This window comes from Trachemys scripta, chromosome 8, assembly GCF_013100865.1.
Source record: "Trachemys scripta elegans isolate TJP31775 chromosome 8, CAS_Tse_1.0, whole genome shotgun sequence".
Classification (NCBI taxonomy): Eukaryota; Metazoa; Chordata; order Testudines; family Emydidae; genus Trachemys; species Trachemys scripta.
Window position 1 is genome coordinate 32091504 of NC_048305.1, and position 20372 is coordinate 32111875.

At 44.0% G+C, this 20372-nt stretch overlaps 1 protein-coding gene across 2 annotated transcripts in view; it reads left to right on the forward strand.

Annotated features, from left to right (window-relative positions):
- RANBP17 (RAN binding protein 17) overlaps positions 1–20372 on the forward strand; it is a 251866-nt gene that overhangs the window by 228569 nt on the left and 2925 nt on the right. The window contains exons 26-27 of one of the 2 annotated variants that reach the window (XM_034778119.1): positions 10901–10999; positions 18026–18153. In XM_034778119.1, coding sequence (XP_034634010.1) covers positions 10901–10999; positions 18026–18153 — 227 coding nt within the window. The other variant, XM_034778120.1, reaches the window with a different exon arrangement.

A 20372-nucleotide genomic window follows, 5' to 3' on the forward strand; every position in this document is an offset into this window, starting at 1 on the left:
ACACCCTACAGTTCATGGCGACCCTCCCTCCAACCCCTCTTCCCTGTCCCTCTTCAGGGATCCTTCTCATGAGCAACTACTCGTTCACGAGATCAAGAACCTCCTGCGCCTGGGGGCGGTGGAGGAGGTCCGTCCAGACATGAAAGGGGAAGGGCTCTACTCTCACTATTTCCTAATCCCAAAAGCAAACAGGGGCCTCAGACCCATTCTGGACCTCAACAAGTCTCTCAAGAAGTTAAAGTTTCACATGGTCTCTCTGGCTTCTGTTATTCCCTCTCTAGATCCGGAAGACTGGTACGCCACCCTCGACTTGAAGGATGCATATTTCCATTTTCCCGGGGCACAGGCATTTCGTTCATTTTATATTGGGCCACCGCCATTTTCAATTCATGGCGCTGCCCTTTGGTCTCTCGTCAGCCCCGAGAGTATTTACAAAGTGCATAGTGCCAGTAGCCGCTTACCTGAGATGCCAAGCGTGCAAATTTATCCATACCTAGACAACTGGCTAATAAAGGGCCGGTCCCAGGATCAGGTGCAGCAACATCTCGATCTGGTTTGCTCCACCTTTCGCGAACTGGGGCTGTTAATAAACTAGAAGAAATCTACCTTAATTCAGTGCAACACATAGAGTTCATTGGAGTGGTCCTCGACTCTACTCAGCCCAGAGCCTTCCTCCCCGGGGCTTGGTTCCAAACCAGGCGGTCCTGATCTCATGCGTGCAAACCCACCCTCTCACCACCACTCAGATATGCCTGCAATTGTTGGGCCACATGGCAGCCTACACTTACGTGGTCCGGCACGCGCAGCTCCACCTCAGACCCCTGCAGACATGGCTGGCATCAGTCTACATCCCCAACAGACACAGCGTGGACCATGTGAGGGTCAGAGTCCCAGACCACATACTGTCGTCACCCACATCATGGTAGAAATCTGCATCGGTGTTGGAGGGGGTTCCCTTCCCTCCATCCCTGTCGGTGACCCTCATCTCCAATGCCTCGGACGCTGGGGTGGGGAGCCCATCTGGGCAATTTCAGCATGCAAGGTCATTAATCAAGTCACAATCACTCCCTACACATTAATGTCAGGGAGCTCAGAGCACTTCACCTGGCCTGCCAAGCCTTCCTACCTCGCATAAAAAACAGGGTGCTCAAGGTCCTGACGGACAACATAGCACCTATATCAACAAGCAAGACAGGGTCAAATCGTCTGCCCTTTGCCAGGAAGCCATCAGGCTCTGGAACTTCTGTGTGCAACACGGCATCCATCTCGTAGCTGCGCACCTCCCCATGGCCAGGAATGCTTTGGTAGCCTCAGGATGGCCTCAGCAGGACGTTCTTGTCTTGCCACGAGTAGTCCCTCTGTCCGGAAATGGTCAACTTCATCTTCCAGTGGACCTGTTCGCAGCCAGGCAGAACAGGAAATGCCAAATTTTTGCTTGATTTGGGGGATCAACAGAGGCTCCCTGTCGGACACTTTTCTGCTCCCATGGTCGGGGGCTCCGTTGTACACCTTCCCTCCAGTGCCACTAATTCACAGAGTACTCATGAAAATCAACCAGGACTGGGCAAAGGTGATCCTCATAGCGCCGGCTTGGCCACGCCAGCACTGCTTTAGTACACTGCTGGACCTCTCGGTGGCTGCTCTGTTACAGCTGCCGTTCAAGCCAGACCTGCTCTCCTAAAACCACAGCAGTCATCTGCATCCGAAGCTGGCTGCGCTGCACGTGACGGCTTGGCTGCTGCATGGTTAAATATGGAGAACATAAGAATGGATCAGACCAAAGGTCCATCTAGCCCAGTATCCTGTCTTCCGATAGTGGACAGTGCCAGGTGCCCCAGAAGGAATGAACAAAACAAGTAATCATCAAGTGATCCATCCCCTGTCGCTCATTCCCAGCTTCTGGCAAACAGAGACAGGAGTGTTTGGCTGCTGTCCAGCAGGTCCAGTGGGGCAGCAAAAAGCCCTCCACCAGAGTGACCTACCTGGCCAAATGGAAGTGGTTCACTTGTTGGACCTCGGATAAAGGCATTCAGCCCGAGCGAGCCTTGCTGTAGTTAATCCTGGATTACCTTCTGCATCTCAAGATCCAAGGTCTGTTCCTTTCATCTATCAAGATCCACTTGGCCCGTATTTCGGCCTTCCGTCCGTCGCTCAAGGGTAGGTCGGTTTTCGCCCAGGACGTGACTGCCAGTTCCTCAAAGACCTCGAGCACCTCTACCCACATGTCAGGAATCCTGTCCTGCCATGGGACCTGAATCTTGTGCTGTCACAGCTCATGGGATCCCCACTTCGAGCCCCTGGCTTCCTGCTCTCTCCTTCTTTACTGGAAGTTTGTGTTCCTAGTTGGAATGACTTTCCCCTGCCAGGTCTCTGAGATTAGGGTGCTTACCTCAGAACCACCCTATATGGTCTTTTACAAAGACAAGGTACAGTTGCGGCCGCACCCAGCTTTCCTGCCTAAGGTGGTCTCATAGTTTCACACAGGCCAGGACATTTACTTACCTGTCTTTTTTCCAAAGCCACATAAAACAAAGGAGGAGGAGCATAGATTGCATTCCCTAGATGTCAGGAGAGCACTAGCCTTGAAAGGAGCAAGCCATTCCGCAAGTCGACACAATTGTTCATTTCAGTGGTCGACGGGATGAAAGGTCGTCTGGTGTCTGCTCAAATTATTTTGCCTGATCGTAGCAGCAGCGAATGCAGTGATCCAAGAAGAAGGTGCCCCCTCTGGCGATTGTAATTGCCCACTCAACCAGGGTGCAAGCCTCTTCGGCAGCTTTCCTAGCCCAGGTGCCTAACCGGGATGTCTGTAGGGTGGCCACCTGGTCGTCCGTCCACACATTTACATCCCATTACGCACTTACCCAGCAGGCCTGGGACGATGCTGGCTTTGGTAGAGCAGTACTGCAAGCCACTATATTGTCAACTCCGAGCCCACCTCCAAGATTACTGCTTATGAGTCTCCCAGAATGGAATCGACATGGGCAAGCACTCAAAGAAGAAAAAACAGTTACCTACCTTTTTGTAACTGTTGTTCAAGATGTTGCTCATGTCCATTCCATTACCTGCCCTCCTGCCCCTGTGTCGGGGATGCCATCAAGAAGGAACTGAGAGGGCGTGGGGTTAGCAGTGCCTAATATACCAACGCATGAGCTTGGCCCTCAAGGAGGCGCTACCGTCGACCCTATGGATACCACTGAGGCAAAAATATCCAACGACTGTGCACATGGACACGCACTCACCTAGAACGGAATGGGCATGAGCAACCCGTCTTGAAGAACAACAGTTACTAAAAGATAGGTAATCGTTTTTTTGTTAATTTCTGGTAAAGATATCTAAGGAGCTTAACTCTGTTCCCTGCTCTACACACACATGTCTGCAAAGTGTAATAAGTTGTGCAATCAAGGGCTCCGTACTAAAAACCTGTTCTATCAGAACTCTGTCATCCCTTGATAATGCTATGGACCTTTTATATCCTCATGGCCACTGTATTGGACATGGCCTCTCAAATAGAGGAAGGAATTAATTTGAAGTGACCATCATAATGTCCAAGCTTGAAGACTGCTGAATACCACTATCAGAAAAAGGCAGCTACAGAGTTCATTTTGCGAGTGTAAGTTATTCCAGCCCCGAGGTAGAATAATTTGCTGCACAGATGGGTAGGCAAAAGGAAGCTGTGCAGATACATGGGTTTGTAAACATCTGTCAGCCACATCAGATATCCAGATACAAAATCTAGCACTTCAGGCAGCATGTGAGTAAGTGACATTCAACAGAGGACTTACATGAAATTCAGTGTAGACAGAAGCAAGGCAATACATATTGGAAGTGAATAATTAAACTAATAAATCTTATTCCGCCTCCCATACAGAAAGAGAAGTTACTTCACTCCTCAGCCTTCTTCCTGTTGCCAAAGTTAAGACTGTCGCTCGTGATACTTAACCCATGCCACCCTCACAGAAGCCAAAATTAGCCAACGCCATGAGATTTATTCTTTCATGACAGCGGAGGCTGCACCACCCAGGAGACCTCTTCCTCTTCTACTAGACGATGTTATGTCATCCATGAGACTGACCACCCATATGATAGGTGATGTACATCACCCATAAACCTTTCCCCTCCCCACATGCTGATAAGGTGTAGCTATGCCCTGTGTCACACCCCTTCAAATGAACAGTTCAGATGCAGGCAGTACTTAGATGGGATCTAGCACTAATACATATGTGCCACCATATTAAAACATCTACAGCAAATTACAAATGTTTAAATTTGGTGTTTGTGCCCCTCTAATTTGTGGGGACAGTGTTGAGTTTTGAATGGCACATTTGCAAGAATATAAGAGCTTCCATTTTTCCCAGCTCTGTTGTATTTACTTTCTAATGCAGTGCAAACATCTGCTTTACAAGCTTGTCAACCATTTGAAAGGCAATTTACTACTAGCCAAAAGTTTCAAATACATAATGTGGAGATGAAAGTGAGCTTTCACCTCACATAGTCCATTTTATCCCGTTGATCTACATTTCGCTGCCATTGAAATGAATAATTTATTACAGTTTATTTCAACAGAGGAAAAGTAAAACTGTTTGCAGTGTGATGTGTGTGGTAATATTAAGAATAGACACATTGCACACAGTTGTCATTAATTAACCTGGAGCTATCATTCTGAATGTATCTTCTGAGTAAGTGGTGACATATGTACTGTAGATGATTCTTTCCCAGAGAAAGCCAGACTCTGATACTTGAGGTTAGTAGCTTCTTACTCCATGAGTAGTTCCATTAATTTCATTGGGACCACTGGTGAAGTAAGATACTATTGCATGTCAGAGAGGCTTTCAGAATCAGGCCCAAACTGTTTTAAATATTGAATTTGGAGGGGATATTGAGCATCTGAAATAATAGAAAAATTAAAACAACACCAGAACAACTGTGAGACTCCATTTTTCTGCTTTCCAATTTACAGTGAGGAAAATAGAGATTTTAAAACTACTCCAGGTGGTTATAGTTTTGTAAATGGGAAGGGTTCATATCTTTCCCCTTATAAAATCAGTGAATAAATGTAGTGTTCATGCTGGATTTGAAAACAGCTCATTCAGTGCAGGCTCTTTGCAAACTTCCCCATGCAGTTCTGACATGATACCTGCACTCTGACCTGCGGTACCCCCTGCTAGTCTAACCTTGGGTTCCTTTCAGAGGGGACTGCCAGTTCCATGGTGATTTTGTGATGTGCAGATATGGTGAAACGATTGACTCATTTTCACTGTTGACTTATGCAAGGAAAGTGTGCACTGAACAGCTACCAAACTTCCCAATAACCCTCCCTCTTGTCTTATATCGGGCTGGGACAAACAGTCATGGAAATTTTCTTTCTAAATACTTCATCCTTTGAATTTATAGTTCAGAAAGTAAACAGTGGTCTAGCAGACAATGCTGCACTTAAGGATTTATTTACTCTATACGTTTGACAGAAGTAAGATAGGGTGGTTGTGTCACTCAGCCTGATTAGGTAGATTATAGCCAGGTTTGTACTGGTTCATTTAGCTCCAGCCATCACTGATATGTACTTCATCAGCAGAGAGCAATCAGTAAATTATACTCAAGTGATAATGTGTATTAAATTTGAATAGTATCGTGTTTGTTTCTACTCAGTGTGTCGACTTAAGGAGATCATAGTGAAGGAAACAAATTGCCCTACTTACTAGAAAATGTAGCATTCAGAACTAATTTGTAAATCATTTACAGTGTCAGAACAAATTTGCAAATATATTGGCATCAGATGTTCTTTTAATTAATTGTGGATGGAAGGTGGTTGTTCATTTGGGTCATGTATTCAAAGGTATGTGTGTCAGGTGAACTATGCAAAATGTCACGCCCCACGAATAAGTATTTGCAAGACTTTTTGTTAGTGTTCCGTATCTCGATCCTGCTTGTGTGGGTGTGAGACTGAGAGAATAGATCTATCTCTTAGCCAGTAATATGCAAATAGACATAACCTGTGACAGAAGCAGATTGAGAGAGTTTATAGCAAATCATGTTTCAGTCTGCTGAAACGGCTGCATGCATATTTCAATTCATATGTATGTCCTGGGACTGGGACCCCAGGAGTGGCTTTTAAATCGTATATATACCTTAATTTTCCCCCAAATGAAGCAAAAAAGTTAGACTACTCTGAGGACTGTACCCAGGCCAGACTCAGTGTTGGCAACTCTCACGATTTTATCACAAGTCTCATGATATTCTGGGATTTTTCTTAAGGCCCCAACTGCTAGAATCCAGATATTGCATGAGAATCTCAGTTTAAACAAAAAAATGTCTGAATCTAGCCCTCTTGGTTGCAAAAAAATGTGAAAGTGTGACCTGAATGTACCCTCAAACCTGAGTAACACAAAGACAAATATAAAAAACTCTAAATTAATTATATTTTTAAAAACTATCATTATTTTTAAGGCAGTGCCATAATTTGTAGAGCGAGATAATGCAGACTGGTTCACAATTTTGGAGCAGTTAGTGCCTACTACAGTTTATTAGAAAAAGATGCTCCATATACTTGCTGAAGAGGGAGGTGTTGGTGAAGGAAGGAGTGAAAGCTCCATTGCCAATGGAAATTAGTGTTCATAGTTTTTAAATTAGGAGGTGGTTCTCTGGAGCCTGAGACACAAACACTCAGCAAAACTTTCTGTGCAGAGCTACAAAAATCTGAATATTTGTAATATTTGAAATTTCCTTAACAGCCAAGTGTTTGTTTAAAAGCTGTTTGAGTTTTTAGAAATGTACTGAATCATTGGCAAAGGGCTGTTTTCTATCACATAATGCTGTCTCTGAGCTTACATAATGTACTTCTTAAGCATGTTAAAATGTGATTAGTTGCTATAGAATAAAATATTCATACCAACATAAGAGAGAGAGAGAAATGAGTTATAGGCTCTGCTGTGATGCAAGTGCTGTTCTGCTGATAACATGAAGCAGCAAAAAAGGCTCTTTAATAGAAAGGCAGCTTATGCGTCCTTGGGAATGAATTTTTATAATGAGGGATGTCTTTGGGAGCTTTTCCTCCAGCACCCAAGAAAGAGACTCTAAAGCGTTAGCATTGCTGGAAAAATGCATCCCTACTCCCACAATTCCCATCACTGCATTTCGGGAGAATCATTATTGGACCAAATAAAGTGGTATCAGTAGTTAGATCCGGATTCCTGGGCTCTGTTCCTGGGTTTGTCACTGAACTGCTTTGCGACCTTATTGGTATGTCCACATTGCATTCACAGGGTGTGATTGCAGCTCATATAGACATACCCTAGCTAGCTTCAGTCGAGCTAGCTCAGGTACCAGTAGCATTGAAGCTACAGCAGTACAGGCGTCAGCGTAGGCTATCCACACCAGTATTTCCCCAGAGTTGTGGGCGGTCATTTACAGCTTCACTGCTCTGGTACCCAAACTGGCTAGTTTAAAGCTAGCCCAGGTACATCTACATGAGCTGCAGTCACACCCTGAATCACATACCCTCTGTTCCTCGGTTAACCTGTCTGTGAAATGGGATAATGCTGGCCTCCCTCACAGGAGTGCGGGGAGGTAAATTTATATTTGGAAAGCACTTTACAAGTCTCAAATTAACTGTGATGTAGAAGCACTGGGCTGCCTTGTTGTTGCTGTGACACTTATTTATTCTCGATGGACTCCCCGGTATATCATTCTTCAATCAGCTAGCGCAGCCGAAAAATTTTATTATCTGCAGCTCAGTTCTGGAGCAGCAATTCTAGCTTGCTGTGTCAGTCCCTTCTTTAGCGTACATGACTGGAAGGATGAGGGGGTTGGTTCTAGTTTAAGTGATAACTAGATTCCTCTTCCTTCAACCGTGTTTGTTTTTGTCACCCAAGTAATTCAAAAATACTAGTTATAGCTAATTTTATTGTAAGAAAATGGCTGATTCAGCCAGTTCCATACATATTACTAACATCAATACTTGTATTCGGATTACTCCATGGGCATAGAGAACATCACTTCAGTGCTTTCCTCAGACACTCCAGAAGTTGTTTCGGTTCCAGTGCAACTTGAACACCTGTACTTTAAAGTGTTTATACCAGATTCTGGCTCATGGAAGCCATAGTGTTTTAGAAGAAACCCTCCCAAATTAGTGATGCACACGATGTCTGAAAGGAAAAGCTGTAGCTTCAGTCTTGCTAGTCAGTCCATGAAGAAGCTGTATATCTGTCCTTCCTAATGGCATTGTGTTATCTGAGGCAGGTGTTGGTTAAACTGAATCAAAAACTGGCAGCTCTCCCCAAATGCAGGGATGGATGTAGCTTGTACCCAGGTAAGTAGGGACAGACCACCAACACACACACCAGGTACTGAGGGCAGAGCCTTCTTGTAGAGAAGGTTGGGCCTGTCCTGTAATGGCTCCATTTGGCTTTCACTGTGAGCTTCTTTGCTGATTATGGCCAGGAGCTTCACTAGGGTGTGCATTTTGCCTCCCTACTTTATTATATTTGTAACAACATAGATTGGGACTTGAAATCTCAAAGAAACGCCCATGTGTTGTGTGATATGATCATTGGAGATTTAGTAGATAGCACTCTTCCCTCTCAGTCAGTATTGAACAATTGCCCCAGGATTGGTAGTAGGATAAATTCTGCTCCTTAAGGTGCCACCTTTCGAATTAGGCTTAATACTAAAAGCCTAATTCATATCCAGTGGCCCATTTCCTAAAACGTAGGGATGTGTCAATCCTGATGTCCTGGTTGAATGCAAACGCAAGTAATTCTATTCTGCCCCTGAAAGATTTCCCTTGTATTTTCGAGTGCTTGCTGTAAGATCCCCGATGAAAGATGCTATAGAGTTATGAGGAATTATTGCTGCTGTTTATGTTTCAGGACCAGCGAAGTTCCTGTCATTACTTCTCCAGTGGTTTTTAGTGTTTGCATTAATTGAACTATTGTCTTTATCCTGGGTAATTGAAAAGTAGCTTGACATATGCATGTTATAGGAAAGCAAAGTGACGGATTAGCCTTTCCCACGCCGCATTTTGTGCTCCTAGCATGAAAATTTCAAATAATTTTTGGCTATCTCCTTGTTCCAAGTGATTTGTAGTGCTGGGATTCATCTTTTTTCATTTAATGAAACATGTTGTTTGACTTAGCCTTGGTCAGTTATTACAGGCTGGTTTGCAGTGTGGCAGTTCTCTGGGGACTCTGCTCATAGCTACTCATTGGCCTAGAAGAAATGATTTAATGATTTTCCACATTCTCCTTGTGTATTTGGTTTTAGGGCTAGTAGATATTTTACAAATGTGAGTCAAGTTCTTTGTTGGTGGCATTTTACGAATTTTCACTCTGTCTAATCCCAACCAGACACTTTAGATTCGTGTGTGTTGTGCCCCTTAGCATTTTGAGCTCTAATGTGTTTCCAGAAGATCGTAGGGCATTTTATCATCAGATGGTTTCTTTGCTTATTTTATTTATTTTGTTTTATTAAAGTCAGGCTCATCCAATGCACTGGGTGCACATACAGTCTCTACAAAAGCTACAAATAATATTGATAACTCAATACCCAACAATACGGCTTTCCCAGATACCTCCTACCCCAAAACAGAACCCCACCCCTCCCAGCAAAAGCCTGGGAGTCCTAATAGGCTTTGCAGCCAAACTTGGAAAAAACCTGGGAGAGCTAATAGGACTTGCATTATTACCTGAAAGGAAGCCACTTGTGGCTCCGGCAAACCAATAGGGACAATGAATTCCATAACTGAGACCCCAACATTGTGAATGCCCTGCCTCCAACCCTTCCTGGATTAATAGTAATAATACCTAGTGCTTTATATTCCTAGCTATCCAAACGCTTTACAAAGGTGGGTAAATACCATTATCTCCTTTATACAGAAGGGGAAACTGAGGCACAGGGGCGAAATGATTTGCTGAAGTTCACATTCCAAATAAGTGGCAGAGTTGGGAACAGTACCTAAGTCTCTCTTGATTTAGAGCTTGTCTAGGTGAACATTTAGTTCATGGCAAGCTGAGGTGTAAATCTACCCTTCAGTAACCTGCTGCACACTTAGAAGCTGTTTGAAGCCTGCTGACGCATTAAAAGTTTGAGTGCCCTTTGATCTCGCCCACTTTGAAATGGGACTAGATCAAAGCACACTAAAGAACTGTTAATGTACGTCAGCAGGGTCCACATGAACAGTTAGTGTGCAGCAGCCTAGTGGGGAGAGATTTACATCCAAGCTTGCTGCAAACTAAATATTCCTGTAGACAAGCTCTCTATCTTTGTTTTTGCCTTCACAAAAATAGGGAGCTCTCAACTCAGGTGCCCCAGGTGATCACTGAAGTATCCCACAAGAAAAGGGGTGGTCGCTAAGGTAACAAGGACTCATCCAATTTAAGGTTAAAAGCAGCACTTTGAGTGGCACCTGAAAACAAATTTGGAGCTAGTGCAGATTACTAAGCATAGGTGTGACTTTTAGGCAGCCATTTTCCACATCATCTGAAGTGTATGAGTAGTGGTAAAGATCAGCACTGGACAGAACACACTGAAGTGATCCATCCTCAAGGGGGCAAAGGCACAGGTCACTGTAGTGAGGTGTGCATATGATACAAATCATCCCAGCTGAGTCATGTTGTAGTCTGTTTTCTGGTTAGTTTTTTCTTTAAACAAACCTCGGGTGCCATTTTTCTAGAACTTTCTACTGATAATGGCATCTGTTGGGTATGGGAATAATTATACAAGAGTGAGTTGTGGAGAAAAGAGTATAACGTAGTTGGGCACACACACGATGCCGAGGAGTTCAACATTGTTTGCAAAGGGATTGTTTATTTTTCTGGGCAGTCATTAGTTAAAATCCTTGTGACCAAATCACACCTTATAGCACAAAATATACAAACTAATGCAAAATAAACACATTTTCTTTCAGATGATGTCGATTCTGATGAACACCATCATTTTTGAGGATTGCAGAAACCAGTGGTCTGTGTCCAGACCACTGCTAGGGCTTATACTTCTCAATGAGAAGGTAAGTACTGCAGAAATGCTACCAGATTCATTCTGCACATGCTCACTATTGTGTCTGCTCATATGGTTGAAATAAAATCCTCTGCCGAGCAGGGCCGGCTCTGACTTTTTTGCCGCCCCAAGCAAAAAAAAAAAAACAACAGGGCACAGGGCAGCCAGACCCAGAGGCAAAGCCAAAAAAACCCAAAAAACCCAGGGCGCAGGGAGGCCGGACCTGGAGGCAAAGCAAAAAAAACCAAAAACCCTGGGTGCAGGGCGTCTGGACCCGGACGCAAAGCAAAATAATAAAAAAAAAAAAAAAATAGGGCAGCCGTGCCGCCCTAAGATTGGACGGAATTGCCGCCCCTTAGAATCTGTCGCCCCAAGCATGAGCTTGCGTGGCTGGTGCCTGGAGCCGGCCCTGCTGCCGAGAAGCTTAAATTAAATACTATTAAATCTTATTTTTGGTGTTGAAACTGAATTTTTAAATGTAATTAATTTCCACAATTTATGCTGTTTGTTTACTTTTTGCCTTTCCCTCAGATTGGGCAGTGAAGCTAGTCAATTTTTAATCAGTTGCTGCTTCTCATGCATTAGGCCAGTGCAGTAGTATTTGTGTTGTGAATGGTGCTGGAAATGTTTAATTCCAGGCAAAAACAAAACTAAAAAACCTTTTTTTTGCTGATAATTTTAAACATCCCTGTTAATACTATGCATTGCCAAACCTGGTGGTGTTGATCGGTAACAAAACCTACATTTGGGTGACTAAACAAGCTGGCATTGTCCCTTTAAGCACAGTTTTAGGGGATGCTAGCTACAAAACAGAAGAGTGTTCAGATTTTGTCATGTTTGCTCTTTGCATTCACTGTATTTGCTCAGTAATTAACTTGTACCTTACTGCATATAAAGTTGCATTTGCTCATAGACTTACAAAGATTTCAAGACTTTAACAAACTAAAATGTTCTTTGCCATGTCTGACCCCTAATGCACACCACTTTTTAGATAATTGAAAACAAAAAGTCACTTACAAGACTGCCAATCCCTGCACTGGGCATTAGAGTAGGATAAATATAAAGCCACGGTTTCTAGTCCTCACAGTCTCATAGATTTCCGTGACCCCTCCTGTGGGTTTTCCTAACCAGTGGAAACATTGCTCAAAGTATCACCCAAGTTTCACTGGAGAGATTTGGAGCCATATTTTCCAAATGGAGGGAAAGGGCTTCGTGCCCAGCCTACAAATACCACAGATACCAGTTATCAAAAGGAAAGCAGAGAACAGCCCAGCAGAACCTTGGCCATCTCCAGGGATAAGCCTTTGCCCTCATGATGCTCTCCACCCACAGGAAGGCTCCCTTTGGAGTGATGCTGCTATTGCCTACTTTTCTTCAGCTCCACACACCTCCCCCATAGCCTCTGACAAGGAAGGGCAGGTGCTCTCCAGTTCTCACCCCCTCAGACCCTGCAGAGAGAGCCCATGCATTCAGGGATAGGGCACATGGCACAGAACTACTGGCCGCCCTTTCCAATTCCCCACCTCTTTTCTTGCTGTCTTGCTCCTTTCTACCCATGTAAGGGGTGGAGAAGAGTATCCAGCACAGATGCTTTATAAGTGTTGGAGAGCTGCTCTCAATGAGGCTGAATTACTTAATTTATGTAATAGAAAAATCCAGCCACACCTTCACCCAACAACTCAAGCCCAACCTGTGGGTCGCAAAAGTACAGTTAACTTTTTTGTTAATTTCTGCCACTCTGATCTTCCAGGGTCCAGCTGGAAGTAGAAACCCTGCAAACCCAACTACTCTTATGCAGAAATTCAAATCCCACTTAACCCAAACAAGGATGTAATGGAAATCTTGCAAGAAAGGCAAGAGTTCTAACCCAGTTTCTCTGCCAGAAAGGTTCAGAGAGGCATCTGGTCTTTGAGAGATTTATCTGAACCTTGTGAGCTTTGCCCATCTCTCATATTTACTAAAATCTTGAGTGTCTGCTTCCAAGGCAGATTATCTAACCTAGGGAACATTCTTCAGACATCCCTTCAGTAAGATCTGAAACAGTCTATATTTGGATACACTCAGCATGTCGCCTTAGTGCAGTGGTGGGCAACCTGAGGCCCATCAGGGTAATCCACTGGCAGGCCTCCAGACCATTTGATTACATTTGCACGGCCGCCTGCAGCTCCCAGTGGCCACGGTTTGCTGTTCCCGGCCAATGGGAGACGCAGAGATGTGCTGGTCGCCGCTTCCGGCAGCTCCCATTGGTCGGGAATGGTGAACCGTAGCCACTGGGAGCTGCGGGCGGCTGTGCAAATGTAAACAAACTGTCTGGCAGCCCGCCAGTGGATTACCCTGACGGGCTGCAGGTTGCCCACCACTGCCTTAATGGCTTAATATAATCGTCTGAAAAGGAAACCATTTCAGTAAATTAATGTGAGCTAGTCTAAATTTGTGCTATTTGCTGTGTATGGCAAGGTATTGTTTCAGAAGATATTGACCTATAGTATTCTCCATATTTCAGAGCAGGATCTTACTTTATTCAGAATTGCTTTATCTCTTGGGCAGTCACAAGTGGCAGTATATTACTGCTTTGGAGAATGAATTGTCTATACAATAAGATAGTGCTGGGAAAAAATAAGACACTAAGATTAGCGGCAGCCGCATACATTAAAATTCAAACTGAAATCCCAACCATGGAAGGAAACTAATAGAAGAAGAAAATATATCAAAAAGAGAAGCGCTGTCTCATCATTCACCTGTGCTGAAGGATCCAATTTTAGCCATATCCAATAGCACTGTCATTCATCTTCTTGGTGTGTTATTGTGATTTAAATCCAAGCTCTATAAGGGAGAGCAGTTCTTTTAAAATGATTGAGAGGGAATAAGGGCAAATTCAGTGTTTAGAAAAAGTTTATGACATCACAATATTATACTTTACAGATGGAAGCAATATTTCCTACTTTGGGAGGAAAACTAATCATTTTCTATCTGCTCTGAGTCACTGCATCATTATAAAAGTGGGAAATAAGTAGTTTTGTGCATTCCCAATCTTGTTCAAGATGACACTTTTGTTTATATAATGCCTCTGATTTATAGCATTTAAATATTAGCTTGACTACATATTAATTATGTGCTTTTGATGTTAGCCACTTTAATGTAAGAAGAAATTAAATATTTCACTTGAAGATAAAACTGTGCAGTGGTGAATCCTAAGAAATAAGTGTGTGGCTAGCAGAGTATTCTCTTTCTACTGAAATTAGACTAGTTCTAAAGATCATGGGCTTTGTTGTCAGAAATGTGTGTGTACATGCACCCTTACTTAGCACCAAGTGAGCTATGGCACAGTTTCTTTTATGAGGGTGGGAACTACCTAGGGCACTTCCCTGGAAGGCTTAGCTCTGAGAATAAATGAGGTGTGAAGGCCCTGTTGCATTGCCTCTCTCCACCCCATGCACTTCAATGCCCTATTCTGCAGGGCCACAGGAAAGGTCTGAAACATGCTTACATGACTGCAGCTTGTGTACTCCTGCTGGCAGTTAATGGAGTGGTGAAGCAGTGCCAGAAGCAACCTGCAACCCCCACTGTACTGTGGTGGGGTGGCTCAGGAGGGGTGGTGACAAGAACGGATTCAGCATCCTTCCAGTATAGCTTCTGCTGATGATGCATCTATGAAACCCCGAGTGCAACTGCCGCTGGAGCACAGCTATCCTTGCAGGCACAGGCACATGCAAATTGCACTTGTGTGCACCCATGGGGCATATCTGCCCCTTACATGTGAGCTGAATTATGGATGGACAAGATACCATTAAAACAAGTGAGGAGACCACCAAGCAGCAGAAGTAAAGTATGAGTAACCATTATGGTTGCTGGTGGCAGGAACTGTGGCTACAGAGATTATATCCTGAATTAAGGGAATCCATTTACCAGCAGCTGGCTGGAATGAATTAAAAACCAGTCACTTCTGCAGCAGTCATGGTACGAGCAAAGGGAAACTGGCCCACAGTGGCAAGCGGAGCTGGAGGAAATCCCTTCTGTATTAGGACACTGAAGCAACTATTGTCCTCCAACCAAACGATTACCAGGTTAGTGGAGAAGAAGCCATGAGAATCCAGGCAAACATGGCTGCTAGCAAAAGAGATGCCATTGCAGAAGGTGCTTAGAAACCCTTTCAGGACTACTTGGGGTCTCGTATCAGCTCCTGGCAGGCAGCAGCCCCAATAGACAAACTTATCTTATCAGTGGAGGCAGTTTTACAGTTAATTGTCAAACTATTGATGAAGGCAATTTTTATGAAAAAGTTTATCCTTACCTGCACAGTTTGTTCACTTTCAGTGCCTTTCTTCATGGCAGCTCTCTCTAAGGAAGCTCTGGGGAAGCCACTGCTCACGAAACCAACTCATGGACAATCTTGACAACTTTTCTTTGTGTTGTGGGCCTTGCTAGAATTATCCATCTCTCTCCCATCTTGGGGCCAAGCCACGTTCTTCATTATCTGCCTGCCTGTTGGCTTTAAACTATAAGGCCCTAAACGGCTTGGGACCTAGCTACCTGATGAAGAGCTCCTCTCCATCCATAAGACTGCTGCCGTTGTGGTCAGTGGAGACGCTCAAGCTAACATCTCTCTGGTTTTAAAGGGAGGGGGCTGATGTCAAGGCATTTCCTGACAAGGAAATGACATTGACATTAAACGACATTGCCTTTTAAGATTCTTGCTCTTCCTGTTCTCCCATTGGGCTGACAGCCCAGATCTGTACCCTTAAGGCCTTGCTGCAAGGCTTTTCTGTTTTCCCAGGCTTTTGTTGGCGGGCAGGTTGAGGGAGGCTATAGTTTTGTTTGGCAATTCATATTTTTAATTTGGGGGTTGATCGATGAGAAGGCCATTTCATTCTGGCTTTCTGCACATTTTTAGTATCTGTACAAGCCCCTAGAGCTTGGGATAGATGCTTTTTAAAATTCACATTGGGGATTGCAAAGGCCTGATCTTCAGCCTAGCAATGTCCAGGCCTCTCTTTATGCACCTTCAAATTTTGGGGGTGCAGTTTAGATCTTGTGCATGTCCAAGCACATGATTGGTAGGTGCAGTTAGACACACAGATGCCTAAATTACCTAAATTTCATCAGCAGTTGTTTGTGGTCAAGTTTTGAAAATTTGGTCCTAAAATCTTCAAGTAGCTTCTGCTGGGACTCGTTGATGGTACAGCTTGGACTGTGGAACCTACCTTCCAGCAGAGGTACCTTTTGAAGTGTTTTGACAGCTACTACCTTTCCTGGCTCTGAATGTTCAGAGGGTGGAACTATGAAAGAGGGGGCAGGAATCATCAACCACCCTGCTTCCTTTCAACCATGGCAGCAGATAGACCAGCAGCCTCACCGGTCCTGGGACCCAGATTCATCAGAATGGATCATGCCCAGTGCCATCGCCTTTTTGTTTAGTTGGGTTTTAGTTAGTTGGTGTTTTTTTATTTTTTTCTTCTTCTTCTCTTGTTTTGGTTTGTACTAAGGATCTTACTGCTCAGGCACCAGTCCTTTGTTCCGGTATTATGGAATTTGAAAACAAATCAGGGTTCAAAGGTGCAGTACTTGTCCTGCCATTTTTCCTGTTTTGGACACCCATGTGTGTTGTTTGGCCTGCTTGGGGAAGGTTATTTGCTTTCTTATTGCTCCATATGCAGCTTCTTCACCCCCAGGATCAGAAAAGTGCATCAGAATAGCCTCCAAGTTATGCTATTGCTAGAAGTATTAGCAGTTAAACCTTCTGGTTCTGAAGCACCAGGGATCCATAAATGCTGGGAATCTAGCCTTGGCTCCAGCCACCAAGGGGGTTAAAAAGTCCAGCACACTTGTTGGCCTCCTTAACTGGAGCCAAAATTATACTTTACAGATGGAAGCAATATTTCCTACTTTGGGACACAGACTCTTTCCACTTGACAGCATGTGCCATAGGACTTTGACCGTTCTAGAACTTGGCCCTCACCCTAGTACTTACTTAGCTCATGGAGTCTCTCTTCAAACTCATGGGAGATTGTTCTCCATTTCATCTCTTGATTAAGATATTGTTTTCTGTAGCTATTCCGTCTGCTAGAGAAGTGAGTGAGCTGTAGGGACTCATGGCTGACCCCTACTCTTACAGTCCTTCACAAAGATAAAGTGGTGGTAACATAATTTCATCTTAACCAGTTCATAAACTTGCCAGTGTTTTTCCTTAGGCCTCACTTTTACTCAGGAGAAGCTAGGCTGCACATCTTGGATGGCTTCTATTTAAAGAGGTATGCAGGAAATCATAGACTGTTTATCTCTTATGGGGGAAAAGTACAGGTCAGGTAATGGCATCACACAACCTTTTCAAGTGGGTTGGACTCCGTATTGAAGAGTGTTATGAACACACTTCTGTTCTTCTTCCAGAGGGCTTAGAGCACACTCGCCTAGAGTTAAGGCACTTCCATGGCCTGTATTACACATATTCCCATATTAAAAACTTGTAGAGCTGCCACCAATAGCCCAATTCATACTTTCCACAAACCATTATTCCTTAGATCTAGCATCGAGGTCAGGCACCTGGTCCGGTAAAGAAGCATTACAGTCTATATGTCAGGGGCCTCCTCATCCCACTGTCCAGAGGGAGGAGTGCTGCTGACCAGACACCCAAGAGTGGGAATGTGTAGGAGCCATTTGACAAAGAAATGAAGGTTGTTCAGCTGTAACCGGAGTTCTTCAAGATGAACTCTACATATCCACACTCTCCACACACCTTCCCTCTGTCTGAGTGTCCTGATTTCAACTTGGGACCTAAGGAGCCAATCAAAAGAACTGAGGCGGCCAGTTCACCATGCTTCCTTTTATAACCTCCTCCTCCAAATATTGTGAGCCGCTTGGGGCACAAGAGCACTCCAACAGGCACTGCTGCTAATACGTTCCAGCAGTTGATGCTGCACCATCGGCGCATCTCAAGAGTGTGAATTCACAGAGCTCATTCAGGGTTCTGATTACAGGTGAGCAACCTCTGCTTTTTATTTCTAAAGTTTGTTTCTGAGTATTTTCTGCCTTTTGATCACAGTACTTCAGCGAATTAAGGGCAAGCTTGATAACCAGCCAGCCTGACAACAAACGAGAAGTCCTTGACCAGTGCTTTAGGAACCTAATGGAAGGAGTGGAGCAAAACCTTTTGGTAAAGAATAGAGACAGGTAAGCTCACAACACCCTAACTGTTCTCTACTGATAAAAGCCAAATAAAACACTCAAGCAGAGAATAACATGACAGAGTATTCTGGGCTAACCTGCAACTACAGTGGAGTTTGTTAGCTTCCTTAAAAGTAAGGTAATGTCCTACCAAATAATCCTCCCTTAGACTTACTAGATGGAGCCAGAGCATTTGATAATTATCTATTTAGTTGTTCTTAAATATGTATTTATTTAGGATAGTCCCAAAGGCAGGGCCTGCCAGGGAATGAGTGCTCCTTTTTCTTTTTTGCCACCACCACCCCCCTTGGAAAAAACTACCCCATTTTCTGGGGAGGGGCATAGGTCTCCCTTTCTCCAACATGTGATCTCTCCAACAAAAACCAGTCTGATGCTCTTGGTGCTGCAGAACTACAAGGGCTTCTGCAGCCTCTGCTGCTCTAAGTGCTGCTGCTTTGACTGACCCCAGCCCCTGCAGGTGTAAGGAGGTAACTATGACCTGTAAAAAGACAGAAATGGCAGAGGGTCAGTTGGGGACCCCGTAACGGATAAACATAACATTGCTGAGTTGTTTTTTGTTTGTTTTTTAGAAGACCAAGATTGGCAATTTACTCATTTTCACCCTTGCTGTAAAAAAAAAAAATGGGGTTAGTGTAAAACAAAAGCAATAGAAGTTGCCTGTTTGAGGTTCACACTAGTCTTCTGTTACCAACTGTGTTTTCACCTCTCTGCACCTTTACTCCACCAAACCAAAATCTTGATATGTCATAGGCGTGATTTATACCAGGGTAGAACTTCCTGGAAAGCTTGAGACAAACCGGACAAGACATTTGGGAGTGGTGAAAGTTAAAACAATTAGATGATTCCGTTTCCCCATCATTTTCTGAGAAACGTCGACTTGTCAAAACTCCAAAACAGTTTGATTTAGAACCCCCAGATGGGTTTTAATCTGTCGTCTTACGCTAGGACTGATGCCTTAGGCTATTTTTAGGCAGAAGAGGGTTGCTTTTGGAATTATTTAGCTGTTAAAATATGTTTCTGAACACATTATGGTCTCTGCAGAGATGATCATTTCCTTATATCCCTGATACTGAGTTTATAAACTCCACATGACCCCACTGTAGATAATGGCAATGTGCGGAGCCAGTTAAGAGGGGGCAGTGTGGAGATGGAAGGGTCCGACCTAGTAATGTAGTGACCACACCTATTCCATGAAGTAAGTCCATTTGACATGCCTCACACAAAGCTTTCTCCATGTAGTGGGGAGAGTAGGGAGCCATGTGGGAACCAGAAAGGAGGAAATCACAAGAGGTGATGGTGGCAGACAGTCTGGGGAGGATAGAGACCCATCTCTGGACAGTTTGTAAGCTCCATGGGGATTTCTGTGACTGAACAATCCCACCAGTGGATGACCAGGACTTCAGTCTCGAGGGCTGTTAATCACCTAACTTGCATAAGCCCTAAATTCAAACATGCACAGCCTTTTACAATAGAATTGCAATATACAGTGTCTGTGGAGTATTCTAAACTCCAAAGGTTGGGTGGTCTTTTGGGAAGTCTTAGTAGCTGCAACTAGAGATATGTAGACTGCTCACTCTGGGGTAATGTGAGCAGGTATTATCTAGAATCATTAAAGGAACGGTACATCAAATGAGTGATCTTCTGTCCCAGCTGCCTGGGATGGCTTTTGGGCAGCCATAGTATCAACAAGCAACATGTCTTATACCTAGGCAGCCCTATTTTCAGAGGTTATTTTGGTCTCTTATAAGTGTCTTGTAACTTCCTAGCAAAGTCCATTTTACAGGTTTATTTTAATTTGGGATGTTCAAATGTGAGCAGAAATCAGTTTTCAGTAGTAAAGAAATAAACACAAAAGTAAAAAGAGTATGTGCAGAAACATTCTGAAATGCATCCTCTGTAACCACACGTAGCAATCCCTAACTTACCACACTGCTGCTATCTGTAGCCAACAGTGAACTATGGAGAGCATGAACAGGAAGGGATATCAGCCCCAATCCTGCCTAGGGATCTTAGACCCACCTGGAATCCCATTGGCTTTGAAAACATTCATCCACACAGAGCCCTTTGCAGGATCAGGGCCTTAAACTGTAATTCACAATTGGTGTTCCTTGGACATCTTCCTTAATCTGGCCTTACTGAGCCTGTGAGATCTGAGAGCCTCCAAGCAAAGAATGTTAGAGCTGCAATCAATGCAGCTGCAGCAT